Source organism: Anopheles merus, unplaced genomic scaffold (assembly GCF_017562075.2).
Source record: "Anopheles merus strain MAF unplaced genomic scaffold, AmerM5.1 LNR4000647, whole genome shotgun sequence".
NCBI lineage: Eukaryota > Metazoa > Arthropoda > Insecta > Diptera > Culicidae > Anopheles > Anopheles merus.
In genome coordinates this window covers 4,322-26,583 of record NW_024428227.1, presented here as the reverse complement: position 1 = coordinate 26,583, position 22,262 = coordinate 4,322, and the positions used below count along the sequence as shown (strand labels likewise).

The 22,262-nt window shown below is 45.7% G+C and overlaps 2 protein-coding genes across 2 annotated transcripts; both read right to left on the bottom strand.

Moving 5' to 3' along the window:
- Nucleotides 1-15,712: 15,712 nt before the first annotated feature.
- On the bottom strand, nt 15,713-16,253 carry LOC121602830. The gene is made up of 2 exons (XM_041931592.1): nt 16,156-16,253; nt 15,713-16,053 (listed from the first exon to the last, which is right to left on the bottom strand). The coding sequence occupies exons 1-2, from the start codon at nt 16,192-16,194 to the stop codon at nt 15,781-15,783; spliced, it is 312 nt and encodes a 103-aa protein (XP_041787526.1). The 5' UTR covers nt 16,195-16,253; the 3' UTR covers nt 15,713-15,780.
- A 5,133-nt stretch (nt 16,254-21,386) lies between these two features.
- LOC121602831 lies at nt 21,387-21,927 on the bottom strand. The gene is made up of 2 exons (XM_041931593.1): nt 21,830-21,927; nt 21,387-21,727 (listed from the first exon to the last, which is right to left on the bottom strand). Exons 1-2 carry the CDS (start codon nt 21,866-21,868, stop codon nt 21,455-21,457), a joined length of 312 nt encoding a protein of 103 aa, XP_041787527.1. The 5' UTR covers nt 21,869-21,927; the 3' UTR covers nt 21,387-21,454.
- Between the last annotated feature and the right edge of the window lie 335 nt (nt 21,928-22,262).

The window sequence follows — 22,262 nt, the reverse complement described above, 5'->3', positions numbered from 1 at the left end:
AATGGGCTCTGAATGCATTTTACTCGGGAAAACCTATCAATTTTAGCATGCGTATATAGTGCACTATGACCCATTTTGAGACTTTTTCATCGCCAAGATCCTTATTATTGTGTTCCAGGGCTTTGGTTTGGTTATTCAAGAAGCCTCAATGATATAAGAACGATAATGGTTGACCTTGCATTTTCGTCAAAATTTCAACCATGGCCATATGGATGGAGGGGAAAGTTGGACATTCCTTCAAATGGCCATAACTTCGTAACCATGTGTCCTAGCGAGACGATTAAGACAGTTTTGGAAAGGTATTGAAGCGGTCTTCTAAAGCCGCACATGGGTTCTACGATTAAACTCACGGATAGTCTAGTAAATGGGCTCTGAATGCATTTTACTCGGGAAAACCTATCAATTTTAGCATGCGTATATAGTGCACTATGACCCATTTTGAGACTTTTTCATCGCCAAGATCCTTATTATTGTGTTCCAGGGCTTTGGTTTGGTTATTCAAGAAGCCTCAATGATATAAGAACGATAATGGTTGACCTTGCATTTTCGTCAAAATTTCAACCATGGCCATATGGATGGAGGGAAAGTTGAACCTTCCTTCAAATGGCCATAACTTCGTAACCATGTGTCCTAGCGAGACGATTAAGACAGTTTGGAAAGGTATTGAAGCGGTCTTCTAAAGCCGCACATGGGTTCTACGATTAAACTCACGGATAGTCTTGTAAATGGGCTCTGAATGCATTTTACTCGGGAAAACCTATCAATTTTAGCATGCGTATATAGTGCACTATGACCCATTTTGAGACTTTTTCATCGCCAAGATCCTTATTATTGTGTTCCAGGGCTTTGGTTTGGTTATTCAAGAAGCCTCAATGATATAAGAACGATAATGGTTGACCTTGCATTTTCGTCAAAATTTCAACCATGGCCATATGGATGGAGGGGAAAGTTGGACATTCCTTCAAATGGCCATAACTTCGTAACCATGTGTCCTAGCGAGACGATTAAGACAGTTTTGGAAAGGTATTAAAGCGGTCTTCTAAAGCCGCACATGGGTTCTACGATTAAACTCACGGATAGTCTTGTAAATGGGCTCTGAATGCATTTTACTCGGGAAAACCTATCAATTTTAGCATGCGTATATAGTGCACTATGACCCATTTTGAGACTTTTTCATCGCCAAGATCCTTATTATTGTGTTCCAGGGCTTTGGTTTGGTTATTCAAGAAGCCTCAATGATATAAGAACGATAATGGTTGTCCTTGCATTTTCGTCAAAATTTCAACCATGGCCATATGGATGGAGGGAAAGTTGGACATTCCTTCAAATGGCCATAACTTCGTAACCATGTGTCCTAGCGAGACGATTAAGACAGTTTTGGAAAGGTATTGAAGCGGTCTTCTAAAGCCGCACATGGGTTCTACGATTAAACTCACGGGTAGTCTTGTAAATGGGCTCTGAATGCATTTTACTCGGGAAAACCTATCAATTTTAGCATGCGTATATAGTGCACTATGACCCATTTTGAGACTTTTTCATCGCCAAGATCCTTATTATTGTGTTCCAGGGCTTTGGTTTGGTTGTTCAAGAAGCCTCAATGATATAAGAACGATAATGGTTGACCTTGCATTTTCGTCAAAATTTCAACCATGGCATATGGATGGAGGGGAAAGTTGGACATTCCTTCAAATGGCCATAACTTCGTAACCATGTGTCCTAGCGAGACGATTAAGACAGTTTTGAAAAGGTATTGAAGCGGTCTTCTAAAGCCGCACATGGGTTCTACGATTAAACTCACGGATAGTCTTGTAAATGGGCTCTGAATGCATTTTACTCGGGAAAACCTATCAATTTTAGCATGCGTATAGTGCACTATGACCCATTTTGAGACTTTTTCATCGCCAAGATCCTTACTATTGTGTTCCAGGGCTTTGGTTTGGTTATTCAAGAAGCCTCAATGATATAAGAACGATAATGGTTGACCTTGCATTTTCGTCAAAATTTCAACCATGGCCATATGGATGGATGGGAAAGTTGGACATTCCTTCAAATGGCCATAACTTCGTAACCATGTGTCCTAGCGAGGCAATTAAGACAGTTTTGGAAAGGTATTGAAGCGGTCTTCTAAAGCCGCACATGGGTTCTACGATTAAACTCACGGGTAGTCTTGTAAATGGGCTCTGAATGCATTTTACTCCGGAAAACCTATCAATTTTAGCATGCGTATATAGTGCACTATGACCCATTTTGAGACTTTTTCATCGCCAAGATCCTTATTATTGTGTTCCAGGGCTTTGGTTTGGTTATTCAAGAAGCCTCAATGATATAAGAACGATAATGGTTGACCTTGCATTTTCGTCAAAATTTCAACCATGGCCATATGGATGGATGGGAAAGTTGGACATTCCTTCAAATGGCCATAACTTCGTAACCATGTGTCCTAGCGAGACGATTAAGACAGTTTTGGAAAGGTATTGAAGCGGTCTTCTAAAGCCGCACATGGGTTCTACGATTAAACTCACGGATAGTCTTGTAAATGGGCTCTGAATGCATTTTACTCCGGAAAACCTATCAATTTTAGCATGCGTATATAGTGCACTATGACCCATTTTGAGACTTTTCATCGCCAAGATCCTTATTATTGTGTTCCAGGGCTTTAGTTTGGTCATTCAAGAAGCCTCAATGATATAAGAACGATAATGGTTGACCTTGCATTTTCGTCAAAATTTCAACCATGGCCATATGGATGGATGGGAAAGTTTGGCATTCCTTCAAATGGCCATAACTTCGTAACCATGTGTCCTAGCGAGGCGATTAAGACAGTTTTGGAAAGGTATTGAAGCGGTCTTCTAAAGCCGCACATGGGTTCTACGATTAAACTCACGGATAGTCTTGTAAATGGACTCTGAATGCATTTTACTCGGGAAAACCTATCAATTTTAGCATGCGTATATAGTGCACTATGACCCATTTTGAGACTTTTTCATCGCCAAGATCCTTATTATTGTGTTCCAGGGCTTTGGTTTGGTTATTCAAGAAGCCTCAATGATATAAGAACGATAATGGTTGACCTTGCATTTTCGTCAAAATTTCAACCATGGCCATATGGATGGATGGGAAAGTTGGACATTCCTTCAAATGGCCATAACTTCGTAACCATGTGTCCTAGCGAGGCAATTAAGACAGTTTTGGAAAGGTATTGAAGCGGTCTTCTAAAGCCGCACATGGGTTCTACGATTAAACTCACGGATAGTCTTGTAAATGGGCTCTGAATGCATTTTACTCGGGAAAACTTATCAATTTTAGCATGCGTATATAGTGCACTATGACCCATTTTGAGACTTTTTCATCGCCAAGATCCTTATTATTGTGTTCCAGGGTTTGGTTTGGTTATTCAAGAAGCCTCAATGATATAAGAACGATAATGGTTGACCTTGCATTTTCGTCAAAATTTCAACCATGGCCATATGGATGGATGGGAAAGTTGGACATTCCTTCAAATGGCCATAACTTCGTAACCATGTGTCCTAGCGAGACGATTAAGACAGTTTTGGAAAAGTATTGAAGCGGTCTTCTAAAGCCGCACATGGGTTCTACGATTAAACTCACGGGTAGTCTTGTAAATGGCTCTGAATGCATTTTACTCGGGAAAACTTATCAATTTTAGCATGCGTATATAGTGCACTATGACCCATTTTGAGACTTTTTCATCGCCAAGATCCTTATTATTGTGTTCCAGGGCTTTGGTTTGGTTATTCAAGAAGCCTCAATGATATAAGAACGATAATGGTTGACCTTGCATTTTCGTCAAAATTTCAACCATGGCCATATGGATGGATGGGAAAGTTGGACATTCCTTCAAATGGCCATAACTTCGTAACCATGTGTCCTAGCGAGGCGATTAAGACAGTTTTGGAAAGGTATTGAAGCGGTCTTCTAAAGCCGCACATGGGTTCTACGATTAAACTCACGGATAGTCTTGTAAATGGGCTCTGAATGCATTTTACTCGGGAAAACCTATCAATTTTAGCATGCGTATAAAGTGCACTATGACCCATTTTGAGACTTTTTCATCGCCAAGATCCTTATTATTGTGTTCCAGGGCTTTGGTTTGGTTATTCAAGAAGCCTCAATGATATAAGAACGATAATGGTTGACCTTGCATTTTCGTCAAAATTTCAACCATGGCCATATGGATGGATGGGAAAGTTGGACATTCCTTCAAATGGCCATAACTTCGTAACCATGTGTCCTAGCGAGGCGATTAAGACAGTTTTGGAAGGTATTGAAGCGGTCTTCTAAAGCCGCACATGGGTTCTACGATTAAACTCACGGATAGTCTTGTAAATGGGCTCTGAATGCATTTTACTCGGGAAAACCTATTAATTGTAGCATGCGTATATAGTGCACTATGACCCATTTTGAGACTTTTCATCGCCAAGATCCTTATTATGTGTTCCAGGGCTTTGGTTTGGTTATTCAAGAAGCCTCAATGATATAAGAACGATAATGGTTGACCTTGCATTTTCGTCAAAATTTCAACCATGGCCATATGGATGGATGGGAAAGTTGGACATTCCTTCAAATGGCCATAACTTCGTAACCATGTGTCCTAGCGAGGCGATTAAGACAGTTTTGGAAAGGTATTGAAGCGGTCTTCTAAAGCCGCACATGGGTTCTACGATTAAACTCACGGGTAGTCTTGTAAATGGGCTCTGAATGCATTTTACTCGGGAAAACCTATCAATTTTAGCATGCGTATATAGTGCACTATGACCCATTTTGAGACTTTTTCATCGCCAAGATCCTTATTATTGTGTTCCAGGGCTTTGGTTTGGTTATTCAAGAAGCCTCAATGATATAAGAACGATAATGGTTGACCTTGCATTTTCGTCAAAATTTCAACCATGGCCATATGGATGGATGGGAAAGTTGGACATTCCTTCAAATGGCCATAACTTCGTAACCATGTGTCCTAGCGAGGCGATTAAGACAGTTTTGGAAAGGTATTGAAGCGGTCTTCTAAAGCCGCACATGGGTTCTACGATTAAACTCACGGATAGTCTTGTAAATGGGCTCTGAATGCATTTTACTCGGGAAAACCTATCAATTTTAGCATGCGTATATAGTGCACTATGACCCATTTTGAGACTTTTTCATCGCCAAGATCCTTATTATTGTGTTCCAGGGCTTTGGTTTGGTTATTCAAGAAGCCTCAATGATATGAGAACGATAATGGTTGACCTTGCATTTTCGTCAAAATTTCAACCATGGATCCATATGGATGGATGGGAAAGTTTGATATTCCTTCAAATGGCCATAACTTCGTAACCATGTGTCCTAGCGAGACGATTAAGACAGTTTTGGAAAGGTATTGAAGCGGTCTTCTAAAGCCGCACATGGGTTCTACGATTAAACTCACGGGTAGTCTTGTAAATGGGCTCTGAATGCATTTTACTCGGGAAAACCTATCAATTTTAGCATGCGTATATAGTGCACTATGACCCATTTTGAGACTTTTTCATCGCCAAGATCCTTATTATTGTGTTCCAGGGCTTTGGTTTGGTTATTCAAGAAGCCTCAATGATATAAGAACGATAATGGTTGACCTTGCATTTTCGTCAAAATTTCAACCATGGCCATATGGATGGATGGGAAAGTTGGACATTCCTTCAAATGGCCATAACTTCGTAACCATGTGTCCTAGCGAGGCGATTAAGACAGTTTTGGAAAGGTATTGAAGCGGTCTTTTAAAGCCGCACATGGTTCTACGATTAAACTCACGGGTAGTCTTGTAAATGGCCTCTGAATGCATTTTACTCGGGAAAACCTATCAATTTTAGCATGCGTATATAGTGCACTATGACCCATTTTGAGACTTTTTCATCGCCAAGATCCTTATTATTGTGTTCCAGGGCTTTGGTTTGGTTATTCAAGAAGCCTCAATGATATAAGAACGATAATGGTTGACCTTGCATTTTCGTCAAAATTTCAACCATGGCCATATGGATGGATGGGAAAGTTGGACATTCCTTCAAATGGCCATAACTTCGTAACCATGTGTCCTAGCGAGACGATTAAGACAGTTTTGGAAAGGTATTGAAGCGGTCTTCTAAAGCCGCACATGGGTTCTACGATTAAACTCACGGATAGTCTTGTAAATGGGCTCTGAATGCATTTTACTCGGGAAAACCTATCAATTTTAGCATGCGTATATAGTGCACTATGACCCATTTTGAGACTTTCTCATCGCCAAGATCCTTATTATTGTGTTCCAGGGCTTTGGTTTGGTTATTCAAGAAGCCTCAATGATATAAGAACGATAATGGTTGACCTTGCATTTTCGTCAAAATTTCAACCATGGCCATATGGATGGATGGGAAAGTTGGACATTCCTTCAAATGGCCATAACTTCGTAACCATGTGTCCTAGCGAGACGATTAAGACAGTTTTGGAAAGGTATTGAAGCGGTCTTCTAAAGCCGCACATGGGTTCTACGATTAAACTCACGGATAGTCTTGTAAATGGGCTCTGAATGCATTTTACTCGGGAAAACCTATCAATTTTAGCATGCGTATATAGTGCACTATGACCCATTTTGAGACTTTTTCATCGCCAAGATCCTTATTATTGTGTTCCAGGGCTTTGGTTGGTTATTCAAGAAGCCTCAATGATATAAGAACGATAATGGTTGACCTTGCATTTTCGTCAAAATTTCAACCATGGCCATATGGATGGATGGGAAAGTTGGACATTCCTTCAAATGGCCATAACTTCGTAACCATGTGTCCTAGCGAGACGATTAAGACAGTTTTGGAAAGGTATTGAAGCGGTCTTCTAAAGCCGCACATGGGTTCTACGATTAAACTCACGGATAGTCTTGTAAATCGGCTCTGAATGCATTTTACTCGGGAAAACCTATCAATTTTAGCATGCGTATATAGTGCACTGTTCAGGCAAGCCCTGTCACTTCATATCGTGCTTAACGAAACACGAACAGTCTTCGTTCAATTTCGAGTGTTCGGCTCGATCGAGTAGTTTATAAATAACAGTGAATGTCGTAAATAAAGCTCTCTTTCAATTTTGCTACACAACGAATAACTGCTGGTAAATATTAAAGGTTTGAAAGTTACACCGAAACGCGGAAAATAAATTATCCGAATAGTGAGATTAAACATTGGTGCCGTGACCAGGATTAGGACGAATCTGGTTTTCTAAATCTTAATTATTCTCGCGATAATCACTGTTTTCGCGCGTGTAACTGTGCTTTAGTCGCCTCACAATCGACCAAGTTCACTGTGTCCGCGAAATTTAGCGTTTTTTGTCAAACCGCACTATGACTGCTCCGATAAACGTTTTGTCGTCCAGAAGGACAGTTTTACTAGCAGTATTGGCTAAGCACGAAATGTTTTTGGCCGAATTTGACCCGGAACGGGATGCAATCGAAATCAATATTCGCATTGCAAGGGTCCAGAAGCTTTCCGTTGATTTGGAAGCAATTCAGGCCAAATTGGAAGATGCAGCGGCCACCGAGGAAGTGATAAGTCACAATGCCGCGTTACGAGACGATTTCGGCTCGCGTTTGATACGCCTTGAAGCCCATTTGAAGGCTAAACGGGTGCACGTTCCGCGATCCGCAAGCACAACGCCAAACACCAACCCGTTGGCAGGTATAAAGCTCCCACCATCTCACTTCCTGAGTTCGATGGTGATTACATGCAATGGCTCACGTATAGGACACTTTTGAGGGATTAATTCACGAAAATATGGAACTACCACCGATACAAAAGTTTCATTATTTACGAGCTTCCGTGAAAGGCGAGGCCGCAAAGGTGATCGAAGCAATCACGATTAGCGCAGCCAATTACGAGCTAGCATGGCAAATGCTCACCGAAAGATACTCGAATGAGTATTTATTAAAGAAACGGCATCTTCAAGCACTTTTTGGTATGGCCACCGTTAAGAAGGAGAGTGCATCAACCCTTCACCATCTTGTGGACGAGTTCGAGCGTCACAAGAAAACTCTCAATCATCTAGGCGAAAAAACGGAGGCATGGAGCTGCTTGTTAGAACACTTAATGTGCACAAAATTGCCTACCTCCACATTAAGAGATTGGGAGGAAAATGCCTCAACTAGCCAAAATCCTAGTTACGAAGGATTAATCGCATTTTTACAGCGCCGTATGCGAGTGTTGGAAACCTTACAGGTAAACATTACCGAAGCTCCCTCTACCGTGAACCAAACGCACTATGCACATAAACATGCTCCGCCTATGCGCTTAGCAAGCTTTCCGTCAACATCACACGACACACGCACATGCCCTTTATGCCACTCCGATCACAACTTATCGAAATGCCCGCGTTTCATGCAAATGTCACCGGAGGAACGGTACCGAAACACAATGACACTGAAATTGTGCTTGAATTGTTTGCGCGACAATCACCGTGTGCGTGATTGCTCATCGCAATACAAGTGCAGACACTGCAATTCAACACACCACTCGCTTTTACACTCTTCACAAAATTACGGCACATTTTCCACTGCGAACACGTCAGCTGCGCAAAATGCTTCCGTACACAACACACACAACACAGACGATCACACGGCAAACACGCAACGCACTTATGCAGCAGCATTGAGGCAAACTACGGAACAAGTTCTGCTTCAAACTGCACTGGTAAACATTGTTGATGCGCATGGCATAATGCATCCTGCACGCGCACTTTTAGATAGTGCCTCCCAGCCAGATTTGATGAGTAGCCGTTTTGCTAATCGGCTAGGTATCAAATCGGGCACGGTCGACATCACACTGATTGGTGCTGGTCAATCGGCCACCCCGGTGCGGAAATCGATGCGCACCACGGTATCTTCCAGAACGAGCCCTTATGCAATTAATGTTGAGTTTTTGATAGTCGAGAAGCTTATTGCTGATTTGCCCGCACATGATGTGTCCACCAGTGGCTGGAAATTACCGCCACATATTATGTTCGCCGACCCCCATTTCGAGAAGTCGGCACCGATCGACATTATTCTCGGTGCCCGGCACTATCACACGTTCTTTGTAAGCGGGGCGCAATATAAAATGTCATCAAATCTCCCAGTCCTGATGGAGAGCGTATTCGGCTGGGTCGTGAGTGGATCCGCATCTACCTCTCAGCCAGCAACATCCAATACTTTTCATACTTCATCCGTGGTGTGCATGGTTTCACTAGAAGAATCAATAGAGCGTTTCTGGAAAGTAGAAGAACTACAGGTTAACGATGGCTATTCTCCTGAGGATCGCAAATGTGAGCAATTTTACAAGGATACAACACAGCGAGACAAAGCTGGTCGTTATCTGGTATGCTTACCTAAACAAGCAGACTTCGATGATAAGCTTGGCCTTTCGAAGGCAGCAGCATTAAGGCGTTTTAGTTTGCTAGAAAGGAGGTTAGAACGAGATCAAAGGGTAAAAGCGGCGTACCATGATTTTATGCGTGAGTATCTGGAGCTTGGGCACATGTCACGCATAAAAAACCCCTCCGACGACGAACGCGCGTATTATCTGCCTCACCATCCCGTGTTCAAAGCCGCTAGCTCCACAACAAAGGTTCGCGTGGTATTTGATGGTTCAGCTAAGACGTCCACCGGCTTTTCGCTAAACGATGCGTTATGCGTCGGTCCTGTCGTGCAGGACGATCTGCTCGACATAATTTTGCGCTTCCGCACATATAAAGTAGCCGTTGTTGGAGATATTGCGAAAATGTATCGACAAGTATTGCTTCATCCTAACGACCGGAAATTTGTACGCATTTGCTTTCGATTTTCGCCTCACTCGCCAATCGAATATTTTGAGCTGAATACAGTTACCTATGGCTTAGCCCCCTCATCATTCTTAGCAACCAGAACATTGCTGCAGCTTGCAAACGATGAGGGCGACTCTTGTCCCAATGCTTCAGCTGCTTTGAAAACTAATTTCTACGTTGACGATTTCATCGGTGGTGCTGATTCCATCGAAAATGCTCGCCAGTTACGAATCGAGCTTTCCCAATTGCTCGCCAAAGGCGGCTTCGAGCTGCGAAAGTGGACATCCAATCAGCTCGAGGTGCTCGCCGGTTTAAATGCGGATCAAATCGGCACACAGTCAGCGCGGCAATTCTTACCACACGAGACGGTAAAGGCTCTTGGTATTTCATGGGAGCCAGAGCATGACGTTTTATCTTTCGAATCCGCAATATCCAGTGATGTGTCCATTCCGACAAAGCGATCCATTCTATCTAACGTAGCTCGCATGTTCGATCCGCTGGGCCTGATCTCCCCGATTGTCATTCGGGCCAAGATGATGATGCAGGAATTATGGTTGCAGAAAGCTGGTTGGGACGAGTATGTTCCAGATACTATCTGTAAGAAATGGAAAGCAATACAACAGGATTGGCAACTCATCTCTGAATTCAAGGTTAGTCGTTATGCGCTTCTACCTGGTGCGCGTATTCAGCTACATACCTTCTGTGATGCATCGGAAGCAGCATATGGAGCCTGCATTTATGCGCGTTGTGAAGGCGAAAGTGGGCAGATACGCATAACGTTGCTTTCTTCCAAATCGCGTGTGGCACCGCTCAAGCGCGTCACACTGCCCCGCCTTGAACTATGCGCTGCTGTATTAGGAGCACACTTGCATCACCGGGTAAAGAAGGCGATGGGGATCAACGTTGCAGAGTCTTTCTTTTGGTCGGATTCCACCATCACCTTAACCTGGATCAGCGCCACACCCAACACATGGGCAACGTTTGTGGCTAACCGGGTATCTGAAGTGCAGCATTACTCACACCCGCGGCAGTGGAGACATGTACCCGGCGCGTCTAATCCTGCTGATCTGGTTTCACGAGGCACGTCAGCCGCTGATTTCCTGAAAAGCAAACTGTGGAGCTTCGGTCCGGATTGGCTATCTTTGCCCGCTTCCATCTGGCCCAACTCTAACCCAGAACCAGCCAACGAAACGAATCTAGAGATTCGCCAGGTGAGTGCTGCCGTTGTACACACAACCACTAGTCACCCTTGGTTTGCGTTGTGTTCTAGCTACAAGCGATTGCTGCGTATCGTATCATACTGCATTCGCTTCACACGTAACGCTAAGGAAAAGGCACGCACTCAGCGAACAGCAGCACAGCACCCCGCACCTTTAATCGTCACACCCGAGTACATGGAAGCAGCAAACACTGTGTTAAGCCGCCTAGCACAGCAGGATGCATTTTCAGCTGAACTCGGGCAGCTCAAAAAGGGAAACGAAGTGATGAAGCAATCACCTTTACGTGCACTAAGTCCATTCCTTGACGAACAAGGGATTATCCGTGTAGGGGGGCGTTTACGGCTATCTCAACTTCCCTACCAAGCGAAGCACCCTGTTTTGCTTCCCAAGAAACATCCGTTCGCGCAATTGATCGCAAAGTATCAACACGAGGAGCTTCGTCATGGAGGAGGAAGGCTGCTCTTATCTCGAATTCGCGAAGAGTTTTGGCCGTTAGATGGAAGGCATCTTGTTAAGCACATTGTGCAAAATTGTTTTCGGTGCATTCGACAGCGACCGACACTTGAACAGCAACAACTTGGACAGCTTCCAGCGCAGCGCATCACTCCCAGCCGGCCTTTTAGTGTTACCGGAGTGGATTACGCCGGTCCATTATACCTGAAGCCAGCCCATAAACGAGCCGCTCCGGGAAAATGCTACCTCTGCGTGTTTGTTTGTTTTTCCACTAAGGCCGTACACTTGGAGCTGGTAAGTGATCTAACTACTGCTGGTTTTTTAGCTGCATTACACAGATTCACAGCACGACGCGGTTTACCGGCACACATACACTCGGACAACGGGAAAAACTTCGAAGGCGCGGCGAGGGAGCTTCACGAGCTGTTCGAAATGTTTCGCGATGAACAGCAGCTACATCTAATTGTGACAGATTGCACTAACCGCGGTATCAATTGGCACTTCACCCCTCCCAAGACACCACACTTCGGCGGATTGTGGGAAGCAGCTGTGAAGACCGCCAAGCGACACCTTTTTCGGCAGTTAGGCAGCACGCGACTATCCTACGAAGGCTACACAACGGTCCTACACCAGATTGAGGCGGCGATGAACTCGCGGCCTCTCCTACCTATGTCAGACGACCCTAACGATATATCGGCACTTACCCCAGCGCATTTCCTCGTGGGCACATCGATGCATGCTGTCCCCGAGCCGGACTACACCCACCTTCGTTCCTGCACCCTCAGCGACTTGCAGAAGTGGCAAGTAATGGTGCAACGCTTCTGGAAACACTGGACGACGGAATACCTGCAAGAGATGCAACGCGATAACACCATGGCGAAGAGGAACGACAGCATCTTACCTGGCAGACTGGTCATTCTGAAGGACGATTTCCTCCCCCAACACGTTGGCCACTCGCACGTATCGTACATGTGCACACCGGAGACGACAAGCTGACACGGGTAGTAACACTGAAAACATCAAAAGGTATCGTAACTCGTCCGATAACAAAAATTTGTATCTTACCTGTGGCAGAGGCCGACGAGAGCACATGCACATAATTTCCGTTTATTTTGATTGTTTTTGTTTGGATTGTTGACATTCGTCAAGGGGGGGGAGGATGTTCAGGCAAGCCCTGTCACTTCATATCGTGCTTAACGAAACACGAACAGTCTTCGTTCAATTTCGAGTGTTCGGCTCGATCGAGTAGTTTATAAATAACAGTGAATGTCGTAAATAAAGTTCTCTTTCAATTTTGCTACACAACGAATAACTGCTGGTAAATATTAAAGGTTTGAAAGTTACACCGAAACGTGGAAAATAAATTATCCGAAATAGTGAGATTAAACATTGGTGCCGTGACCAGGATTAAGACGAATCTGGTTTTCTAAATCTTAATTATTCTCGCGATAATCACTGTTTGCGCGCGTGTAACTGTGCTTTAGTCGCCTCACAATCGACCAAGTTCACTGTGTCCGCGAAATTTAGCGTTTTTTGTCAAACCGCACTATGACTGCTCCGATAAACGTTTTGTCGTCCAGAAGGACAGTTTTACTAGCAGTATTGGCTAAGCACGAAAAGTTTTTGGCCGAATTTGACCCGGAACGGGATGCAATCGAAATCAATATTCGCATTGCAAGGGTCCAGAAGCTTTCCGTTGATTTGGAAGCAATTCAGGCCCAATTGGAAGATGCAGCGGCCACCGAGGAAGTAATAAGTCACAATGCCGCGTTACGAGACGATTTCGGCTCGCGTTTGATACGCCTTGAAGCCCATTTGAAGGCTAAACGGGTGCACGTTCCGCGATCCGCAAGCACAACGCCAAACACCAACCCGTTGGCAGGTATAAAGCTTCCCACCATCTCACTTCCTGAGTTCGATGGTGATTACATGCAATGGCTCACGTATAGGGACACTTTTGAGGGATTAATTCACGAAAATATGGAACTACCACCGATACAAAAGTTTCATTATTTACGAGCTTCCGTGAAAGGCGAGGCCGCAAAGGTGATCGAAGCAATCACGATTAGCGCAGCCAATTACGAGCTAGCATGGCAAATGCTCACCGAAAGATACTCGAATGAGTATTTATTAAAGAAACGGCATCTTCAAGCACTTTTTGGTATGGCCACCGTTAAGAAGGAGAGTGCATCAACCCTTCACCATCTTGTGGACGAGTTCGAGCGTCACAAGAAAACTCTCAATCATCTAGGCGAAAAAACGGAGGCATGGAGCTGCTTGTTAGAACACTTAATGTGCACAAAATTGCCTACCTCCACATTAAGAGATTGGGAGGAAAATGCCTCAACTAGCCAAAATCCTAGTTACGAAGGATTAATCGCATTTTTACAGCGCCGTATGCGAGTGTTGGAAACCTTACAGGTAAACATTACCGAAGCTCCCTCTACCGTGAACCAAACGCACTATGCACATAAACATGCTCCGCCTATGCGCTTAGCAAGCTTTCCGTCAACATCACACGACACACGCACATGCCCTTTATGCCACTCCGATCACAACTTATCGAAATGCCCGCGTTTCATGCAAATGTCACCGGAGGAACGGTACCGAAACACAATGACACTGAAATTGTGCTTGAATTGTTTGCGCGACAATCACCGTGTGCGTGATTGCTCATCGCAATACAAGTGCAGACACTGCAATTCAACACACCACTCGCTTTTACACTCTTCACAAAATTACGGCACATTTTCCACTGCGAACACGTCAGCTGCGCAAAATGCTTCCGTACACAACACACACAACACAGACGATCACACGGCAAACACGCAACGCACTTATGCAGCAGCATTGAGGCAAACTACGGAACAAGTTCTGCTTCAAACTGCACTGGTAAACATTGTTGATGCGCATGGCATAATGCATCCTGCACGCGCACTTTTAGATAGTGCCTCCCAGCCAGATTTGATGAGTAGCCGTTTTGCTAATCGGCTAGGTATCAAATCGGGCACGGTCGACATCACACTGATTGGTGCTGGTCAATCGGCCACCCCGGTGCGGAAATCGATGCGCACCACGGTATCTTCCAGAACGAGCCCTTATGCAATTAATGTTGAGTTTTGATAGTCGAGAAGCTTATTGCTGATTTGCCCGCACATGATGTGTCCACCAGTGGCTGGAAATTACCGCCACATATTATGTTCGCCGACCCCCATTTCGAGAAGTCGGCACCGATCGACATTATTCTCGGTGCCCGGCACTATCACACGTTCTTTGTAAGCGGGGCGCAATATAAAATGTCATCAAATCTCCCAGTCCTGATGGAGAGCGTATTCGGCTGGGTCGTGAGTGGATCCGCATCTACCTCTCAGCCAGCAACATCCAATACTTTTCATACTTCATCCGTGGTGTGCATGGTTTCACTAGAAGAATCAATAGAGCGTTTCTGGAAAGTAGAAGAACTACAGGTTAACGATGGCTATTCTCCTGAGGATCGCAAATGTGAGCAATTTTACAAGGATACAACACAGCGAGACAAAGCTGGTCGTTATCTGGTATGCTTACCTAAACAAGCAGACTTCGATGATAAGCTTGGCCTTTCGAAGGCAGCAGCATTAAGGCGTTTTAGTTTGCTAGAAAGGAGGTTAGAACGAGATCAAAGGGTAAAAGCGGCGTACCATGATTTTATGCGTGAGTATCTGGAGCTTGGGCACATGTCACGCATAAAAAACCCCTCCGACGACGAACGCGCGTATTATCTGCCTCACCATCCCGTGTTCAAAGCCGCTAGCTCCACAACAAAGGTTCGCGTGGTATTTGATGGTTCAGCTAAGACGTCCACCGGCTTTTCGCTAAACGATGCGTTATGCGTCGGTCCTGTCGTGCAGGACGATCTGCTCGACATAATTTTGCGCTTCCGCACATATAAAGTAGCCGTTGTTGGAGATATTGCGAAAATGTATCGACAAGTATTGCTTCATCCTAACGACCGGAAATTTGTACGCATTTGCTTTCGATTTTCGCCTCACTCGCCAATCGAATATTTTGAGCTGAATACAGTTACCTATGGCTTAGCCCCCTCATCATTCTTAGCAACCAGAACATTGCTGCAGCTTGCAAACGATGAGGGCGACTCTTGTCCCAATGCTTCAGCTGCTTTGAAAACTAATTTCTACGTTGACGATTTCATCGGTGGTGCTGATTCCATCGAAAATGCTCGCCAGTTACGAATCGAGCTTTCCCAATTGCTCGCCAAAGGCGGCTTCGAGCTGCGAAAGTGGACATCCAATCAGCTCGAGGTGCTCGCCGGTTTAAATGCGGATCAAATCGGCACACAGTCAGCGCGGCAATTCTTACCACACGAGACGGTAAAGGCTCTTGGTGTTTCATGGGAGCCAGAGCATGACGTTTTATCTTTCGAATCCGCAATATCCAGTGATGTGTCCATTCCGACAAAGCGATCCATTCTATCTAACGTAGCTCGCATGTTCGATCCGCTGGGCCTGATCTCCCCGATTGTCATTCGGGCCAAGATGATGATGCAGGAATTATGGTTGCAGAAAGCTGGTTGGGACGAGTATGTTCCAGATACTATCTGTAAGAAATGGAAAGCAATACAACAGGATTGGCAACTCATCTCTGAATTCAAGGTTAGTCGTTATGCGCTTCTACCTGGTGCGCGTATTCAGCTACATACCTTCTGTGATGCATCGGAAGCAGCATATGGAGCCTGCATTTATGCGCGTTGTGAAGGCGAAAGTGGGCAGATACGCATAACGTTGCTTTCTTCCAAATCGCGTGTGGCACCGCTCAAGCGCGTCACACTGCCCCGCCTTGAACTATGCGCTGCTGTATTAGGAGCACACTTGCATCACCGGGTAAAGAAGGCGATGGGGATCAACGTTGCAGAGTCTTTCTTTTGGTCGGATTCCACCATCACCTTAACCTGGATCAGCGCCACACCCAACACATGGGCAACGTTTGTGGCTAACCGGGTATCTGAAGTGCAGCATTACTCACACCCGCGGCAGTGGAGACATGTACCCGGCGCGTCTAATCCTGCTGATCTGGTTTCACGAGGCACGTCAGCCGCTGATTTCCTGAAAAGCAAACTGTGGAGCTTCGGTCCGGATTGGCTATCTTTGCCCGCTTCCATCTGGCCCAACTCTAACCCAGAACCAGCCAACGAAACGAATCTAGAGATTCGCCAGGTGAGTGCTGCCGTTGTACACACAACCACTAGTCACCCTTGGTTTGCGTTGTGTTCTAGCTACAAGCGATTGCTGCGTATCGTATCATACTGCATTCGCTTCACACGTAACGCTAAGGAAAAGGCACGCACTCAGCGAACAGCAGCACAGCACCCCGCACCTTTAATCGTCACACCCGAGTACATGGAAGCAGCAAACACTGTGTTAAGCCGCCTAGCACAGCAGGATGCATTTTCAGCTGAACTCGGGCAGCTCAAAAAGGGAAACGAAGTGATGAAGCAATCACCTTTACGTGCACTAAGTCCATTCCTTGACGAACAAGGGATTATCCGTGTAGGGGGGCGTTTACGGCTATCTCAACTTCCCTACCAAGCGAAGCACCCTGTTTTGCTTCCCAAGAAACATCCGTTCGCGCAATTGATCGCAAAGTATCAACACGAGGAGCTTCGTCATGGAGGAGGAAGGCTGCTCTTATCTCGAATTCGCGAAGAGTTTTGGCCGTTAGATGGAAGGCATCTTGTTAAGCACATTGTGCAAAATTGTTTTCGGTGCATTCGACAGCGACCGACACTTGAACAGCAACAACTTGGACAGCTTCCAGCGCAGCGCATCACTCCCAGCCGGCCTTTTAGTGTTACCGGAGTGGATTACGCCGGTCCATTATACCTGAAGCCAGCCCATAAACGAGCCGCTCCGGGAAAATGCTACCTCTGCGTGTTTGTTTGTTTTTCCACTAAGGCCGTACACTTGGAGCTGGTAAGTGATCTAACTACTGCTGGTTTTTTAGCTGCATTACACAGATTCACAGCACGACGCGGTTTACCGGCACACATACACTCGGACAACGGGAAAAACTTCGAAGGCGCGGCGAGGGAGCTTCACGAGCTGTTCGAAATGTTTCGCGATGAACAGCAGCTACATCTAATTGTGACAGATTGCACTAACCGCGGTATCAATTGGCACTTCACCCCTCCCAAGACACCACACTTCGGCGGATTGTGGGAAGCAGCTGTGAAGACCGCCAAGCGACACCTTTTTCGGCAGTTAGGCAGCACGCGACTATCCTACGAAGGCTACACAACGGTCCTACACCAGATTGAGGCGGCGATGAACTCGCGGCCTCTCCTACCTATGTCAGACGACCCTAACGATATATCGGCACTTACCCCAGCGCATTTCCTCGTGGGCACATCGATGCATGCTGTCCCCGAGCCGGACTACACCCACCTTCGTTCCTGCACCCTCAGCGACTTGCAGAAGTGGCAAGTAATGGTGCAACGCTTCTGGAAACACTGGACGACGGAATACCTGCAAGAGATGCAACGCGATAACACCATGGCGAAGAGGAACGACAGCATCTTACCTGGCAGACTGGTCATTCTGAAGGACGATTTCCTCCCCCCAACACGTTGGCCACTCGCACGTATCGTACATGTGCACACCGGAGACGACAAGCTGACACGGGTAGTAACACTGAAAACATCAAAAGGTATCGTAACTCGTCCGATAACAAAAATTTGTATCTTACCTGTGGCAGAGGCCGACGAGAGCACATGCACATAATTTCCGTTTATTTTGATTGTTTTTGTTTGGATTGTTGACATTCGTCAAGGGGGGGGAGGATGTTCAGGCAAGCCCTGTCACTTCATATCGTGCTTAACGAAACACGAACAGTCTTCGTTCAATTTCGAGTGTTCGGCTCGATCGAGTAGTTTATAAATAACAGTGAATGTCGTAAATAAAGTTCTCTTTCAATTTTGCTACACAACGAATAACTGCTGGTAAATATTAAAGGTTTGAAAGTTACACCGAAACGCGGAAAATAAATTATCCGAAATAGTGAGATTAAACATTGGTGCCGTGACCAGGATTAAGACGAATCTGGTTTTCTAAATCTTAATTATTCTCGCGATAATCACTGTTTGCGCGCGTGTAACTGTGCTTTAGTCGCCTCACAATCGACCAAGTTCACTGTGTCCGCGAAATTTAGCGTTTTTTGTCAAACCGCACTATGACTGCTCCGATAAACGTTTTGTCGTCCAGAAGGACAGTTTTACTAGCAGTATTGGCTAAGCACGAAAAGTTTTTGGCCGAATTTGACCCGGAACGGGATGCAATCGAAATCAATATTCGCATTGCAAGGGTCCAGAAGCTTTCCGTTGATTTGGAAGCAATTCAGGCCAAATTGGAAGATGCAGCGGCCACCGAGGAAGTAATAAGTCACAATGCCGCGTTACGAGACGATTTCGGCTCGCGTTTGATACGCCTTGAAGCCCATTTGAAGGCTAAACGGGTGCACGTTCCGCGATCCGCAAGCACAACGCCAAACACCAACCCGTTGGCAGGTATAAAGCTTCCCACCATCTCACTTCCTGAGTTCGATGGTGATTACATGCAATGGCTCACGTATAGGGACACTTTTGAGGGATTAATTCACGAAAATATGGAACTACCACCGATACAAAAGTTTCATTATTTACGAGCTTCCGTGAAAGGCGAGGCCGCAAAGGTGATCGAAGCAATCACGATTAGCGCAGCCAATTACGAGCTAGCATGGCAAATGCTCACCGAAAGATACTCGAATGAGTATTTATTAAAGAAACGGCATCTTCAAGCACTTTTTGGTATGGCCACCGTTAAGAAGGAGAGTGCATCAACCCTTCACCATCTTGTGGACGAGTTCGAGCGTCACAAGAAAACTCTCAATCATCTAGGCGAAAAAACGGAGGCATGGAGCTGCTTGTTAGAACACTTAATGTGCACAAAATTGCCTACCTCCACATTAAGAGATTGGGAGGAAAATGCCTCAACTAGCCAAAATCCTAGTTACGAAGGATTAATCGCATTTTTACAGCGCCGTATGCGAGTGTTGGAAACCTTACAGGTAAACATTACCGAAGCTCCCTCTACCGTGAACCAAACGCACTATGCACATAAACATGCTCCGCCTATGCGCTTAGCAAGCTTTCCGTCAACATCACACGACACACGCACATGCCCTTTATGCCACTCCGATCACAACTTATCGAAATGCCCGCGTTTCATGCAAATGTCACCGGAGGAACGGTACCGAAACACAATGACACTGAAATTGTGCTTGAATTGTTTGCGCGACAATCACCGTGTGCGTGATTGCTCATCGCAATACAAGTGCAGACACTGCAATTCAACACACCACTCGCTTTTACACTCTTCACAAAATTACGGCACATTTTCCACTGCGAACACGTCAGCTGCGCAAAATGCTTCCGTACACAACACACACAACACAGACGATCACACGGCAAACACGCAACGCACTTATGCAGCAGCATTGAGGCAAACTACGGAACAAGTTCTGCTTCAAACTGCACTGGTAAACATTGTTGATGCGCATGGCATAATGCATCCTGCACGCGCACTTTTAGATAGTGCCTCCCAGCCAGATTTGATGAGTAGCCGTTTTGCTAATCGGCTAGGTATCAAATCGGGCACGGTCGACATCACACTGATTGGTGCTGGTCAATCGGCCACCCCGGTGCGGAAATCGATGCGCACCACGGTATCTTCCAGAACGAGCCCTTATGCAATTAATGTTGAGTTTTTGATAGTCGAGAAGCTTATTGCTGATTTGCCCGCACATGATGTGTCCACCAGTGGCTGGAAATTACCGCCACATATTATGTTCGCCGACCCCCATTTCGAGAAGTCGGCACCGATCGACATTATTCTCGGTGCCCGGCACTATCACACGTTCTTTGTAAGCGGGGCGCAATATAAAATGTCATCAAATCTCCCAGTCCTGATGGAGAGCGTATTCGGCTGGGTCGTGAGTGGATCCGCATCTACCTCTCAGCCAGCAACATCCAATACTTTTCATACTTCATCCGTGGTGTGCATGGTTTCACTAGAAGAATCAATAGAGCGTTTCTGGAAAGTAGAAGAACTACAGGTTAACGATGGCTATTCTCCTGAGGATCGCAAATGTGAGCAATTTTACAAGGATACAACACAGCGAGACAAAGCTGGTCGTTATCTGGTATGCTTACCTAAACAAGCAGACTTCGATGATAAGCTTGGCCTTTCGAAGGCAGCAGCATTAAGGCGTTTTAGTTTGCTAGAAAGGAGGTTAGAACGAGATCAAAGGGTAAAAGCGGCGTACCATGATTTTATGCGTGAGTATCTGGAGCTTGGGCACATGTCACGCATAAAAAACCCCTCCGACGACGAACGCGCGTATTATCTGCCTCACCATCCCGTGTTCAAAGCCGCTAGCTCCACAACAAAGGTTCGCGTGGTATTTGATGGTTCAGCTAAGACGTCCACCGGCTTTTCGCTAAACGATGCGTTATGCGTCGGTCCTGTCGTGCAGGACGATCTGCTCGACATAATTTTGCGCTTCCGCACATATAAAGTAGCCGTTGTTGGAGATATTGCGAAAATGTATCGACAAGTATTGCTTCATCCTAACGACCGGAAATTTGTACGCATTTGCTTTCGATTTTCGCCTCACTCGCCAATCGAATATTTTGAGCTGAATACAGTTACCTATGGCTTAGCCCCCTCATCATTCTTAGCAACCAGAACATTGCTGCAGCTTGCAAACGATGAGGGCGACTCTTGTCCCAATGCTTCAGCTGCTTTGAAAACTAATTTCTACGTTGACGATTTCATCGGTGGTGCTGATTCCATCGAAAATGCTCGCCAGTTACGAATCGAGCTTTCCCAATTGCTCGCCAAAGGCGGCTTCGAGCTGCGAAAGTGGACATCCAATCAGCTCGAGGTGCTCGCCGGTTTAAATGCGGATCAAATCGGCACACAGTCAGCGCGGCAATTCTTACCACACGAGACGGTAAAGGCTCTTGGTGTTTCATGGGAGCCAGAGCATGACGTTTTATCTTTCGAATCCGCAATATCCAGTGATGTGTCCATTCCGACAAAGCGATCCATTCTATCTAACGTAGCTCGCATGTTCGATCCGCTGGGCCTGATCTCCCCGATTGTCATTCGGGCCAAGATGATGATGCAGGAATTATGGTTGCAGAAAGCTGGTTGGGACGAGTATGTTCCAGATACTATCTGTAAGAAATGGAAAGCAATACAACAGGATTGGCAACTCATCTCTGAATTCAAGGTTAGTCGTTATGCGCTTCTACCTGGTGCGCGTATTCAGCTACATACCTTCTGTGATGCATCGGAAGCAGCATATGGAGCCTGCATTTATGCGCGTTGTGAAGGCGAAAGTGGGCAGATACGCATAACGTTGCTTTCTTCCAAATCGCGTGTGGCACCGCTCAAGCGCGTCACACTGCCCCGCCTTGAACTATGCGCTGCTGTATTAGGAGCACACTTGCATCACCGGGTAAAGAAGGCGATGGGGATCAACGTTGCAGAGTCTTTCTTTTGGTCGGATTCCACCATCACCTTAACCTGGATCAGCGCCACACCCAACACATGGGCAACGTTTGTGGCTAACCGGGTATCTGAAGTGCAGCATTACTCACACCCGCGGCAGTGGAGACATGTACCCGGCGCGTCTAATCCTGCTGATCTGGTTTCACGAGGCACGTCAGCCGCTGATTTCCTGAAAAGCAAACTGTGGAGCTTCGGTCCG

Coding starts and splice junctions, on each gene's coding strand:
- LOC121602830 (XM_041931592.1), bottom strand. CDS start 16,194: ATGCAGGCTCCATATGCTGCTTCCGATGCATCACAGAAG. Junction 16,054..16,155: donor CTTCCGATGCATCACAGAAG/GTATGTAGCTGA, acceptor CATTTCTTACAG/ATAGTATCTGGAACATACTC.
- LOC121602831 (XM_041931593.1), bottom strand. CDS start 21,868: ATGCAGGCTCCATATGCTGCTTCCGATGCATCACAGAAG. Junction 21,728..21,829: donor CTTCCGATGCATCACAGAAG/GTATGTAGCTGA, acceptor CATTTCTTACAG/ATAGTATCTGGAACATACTC.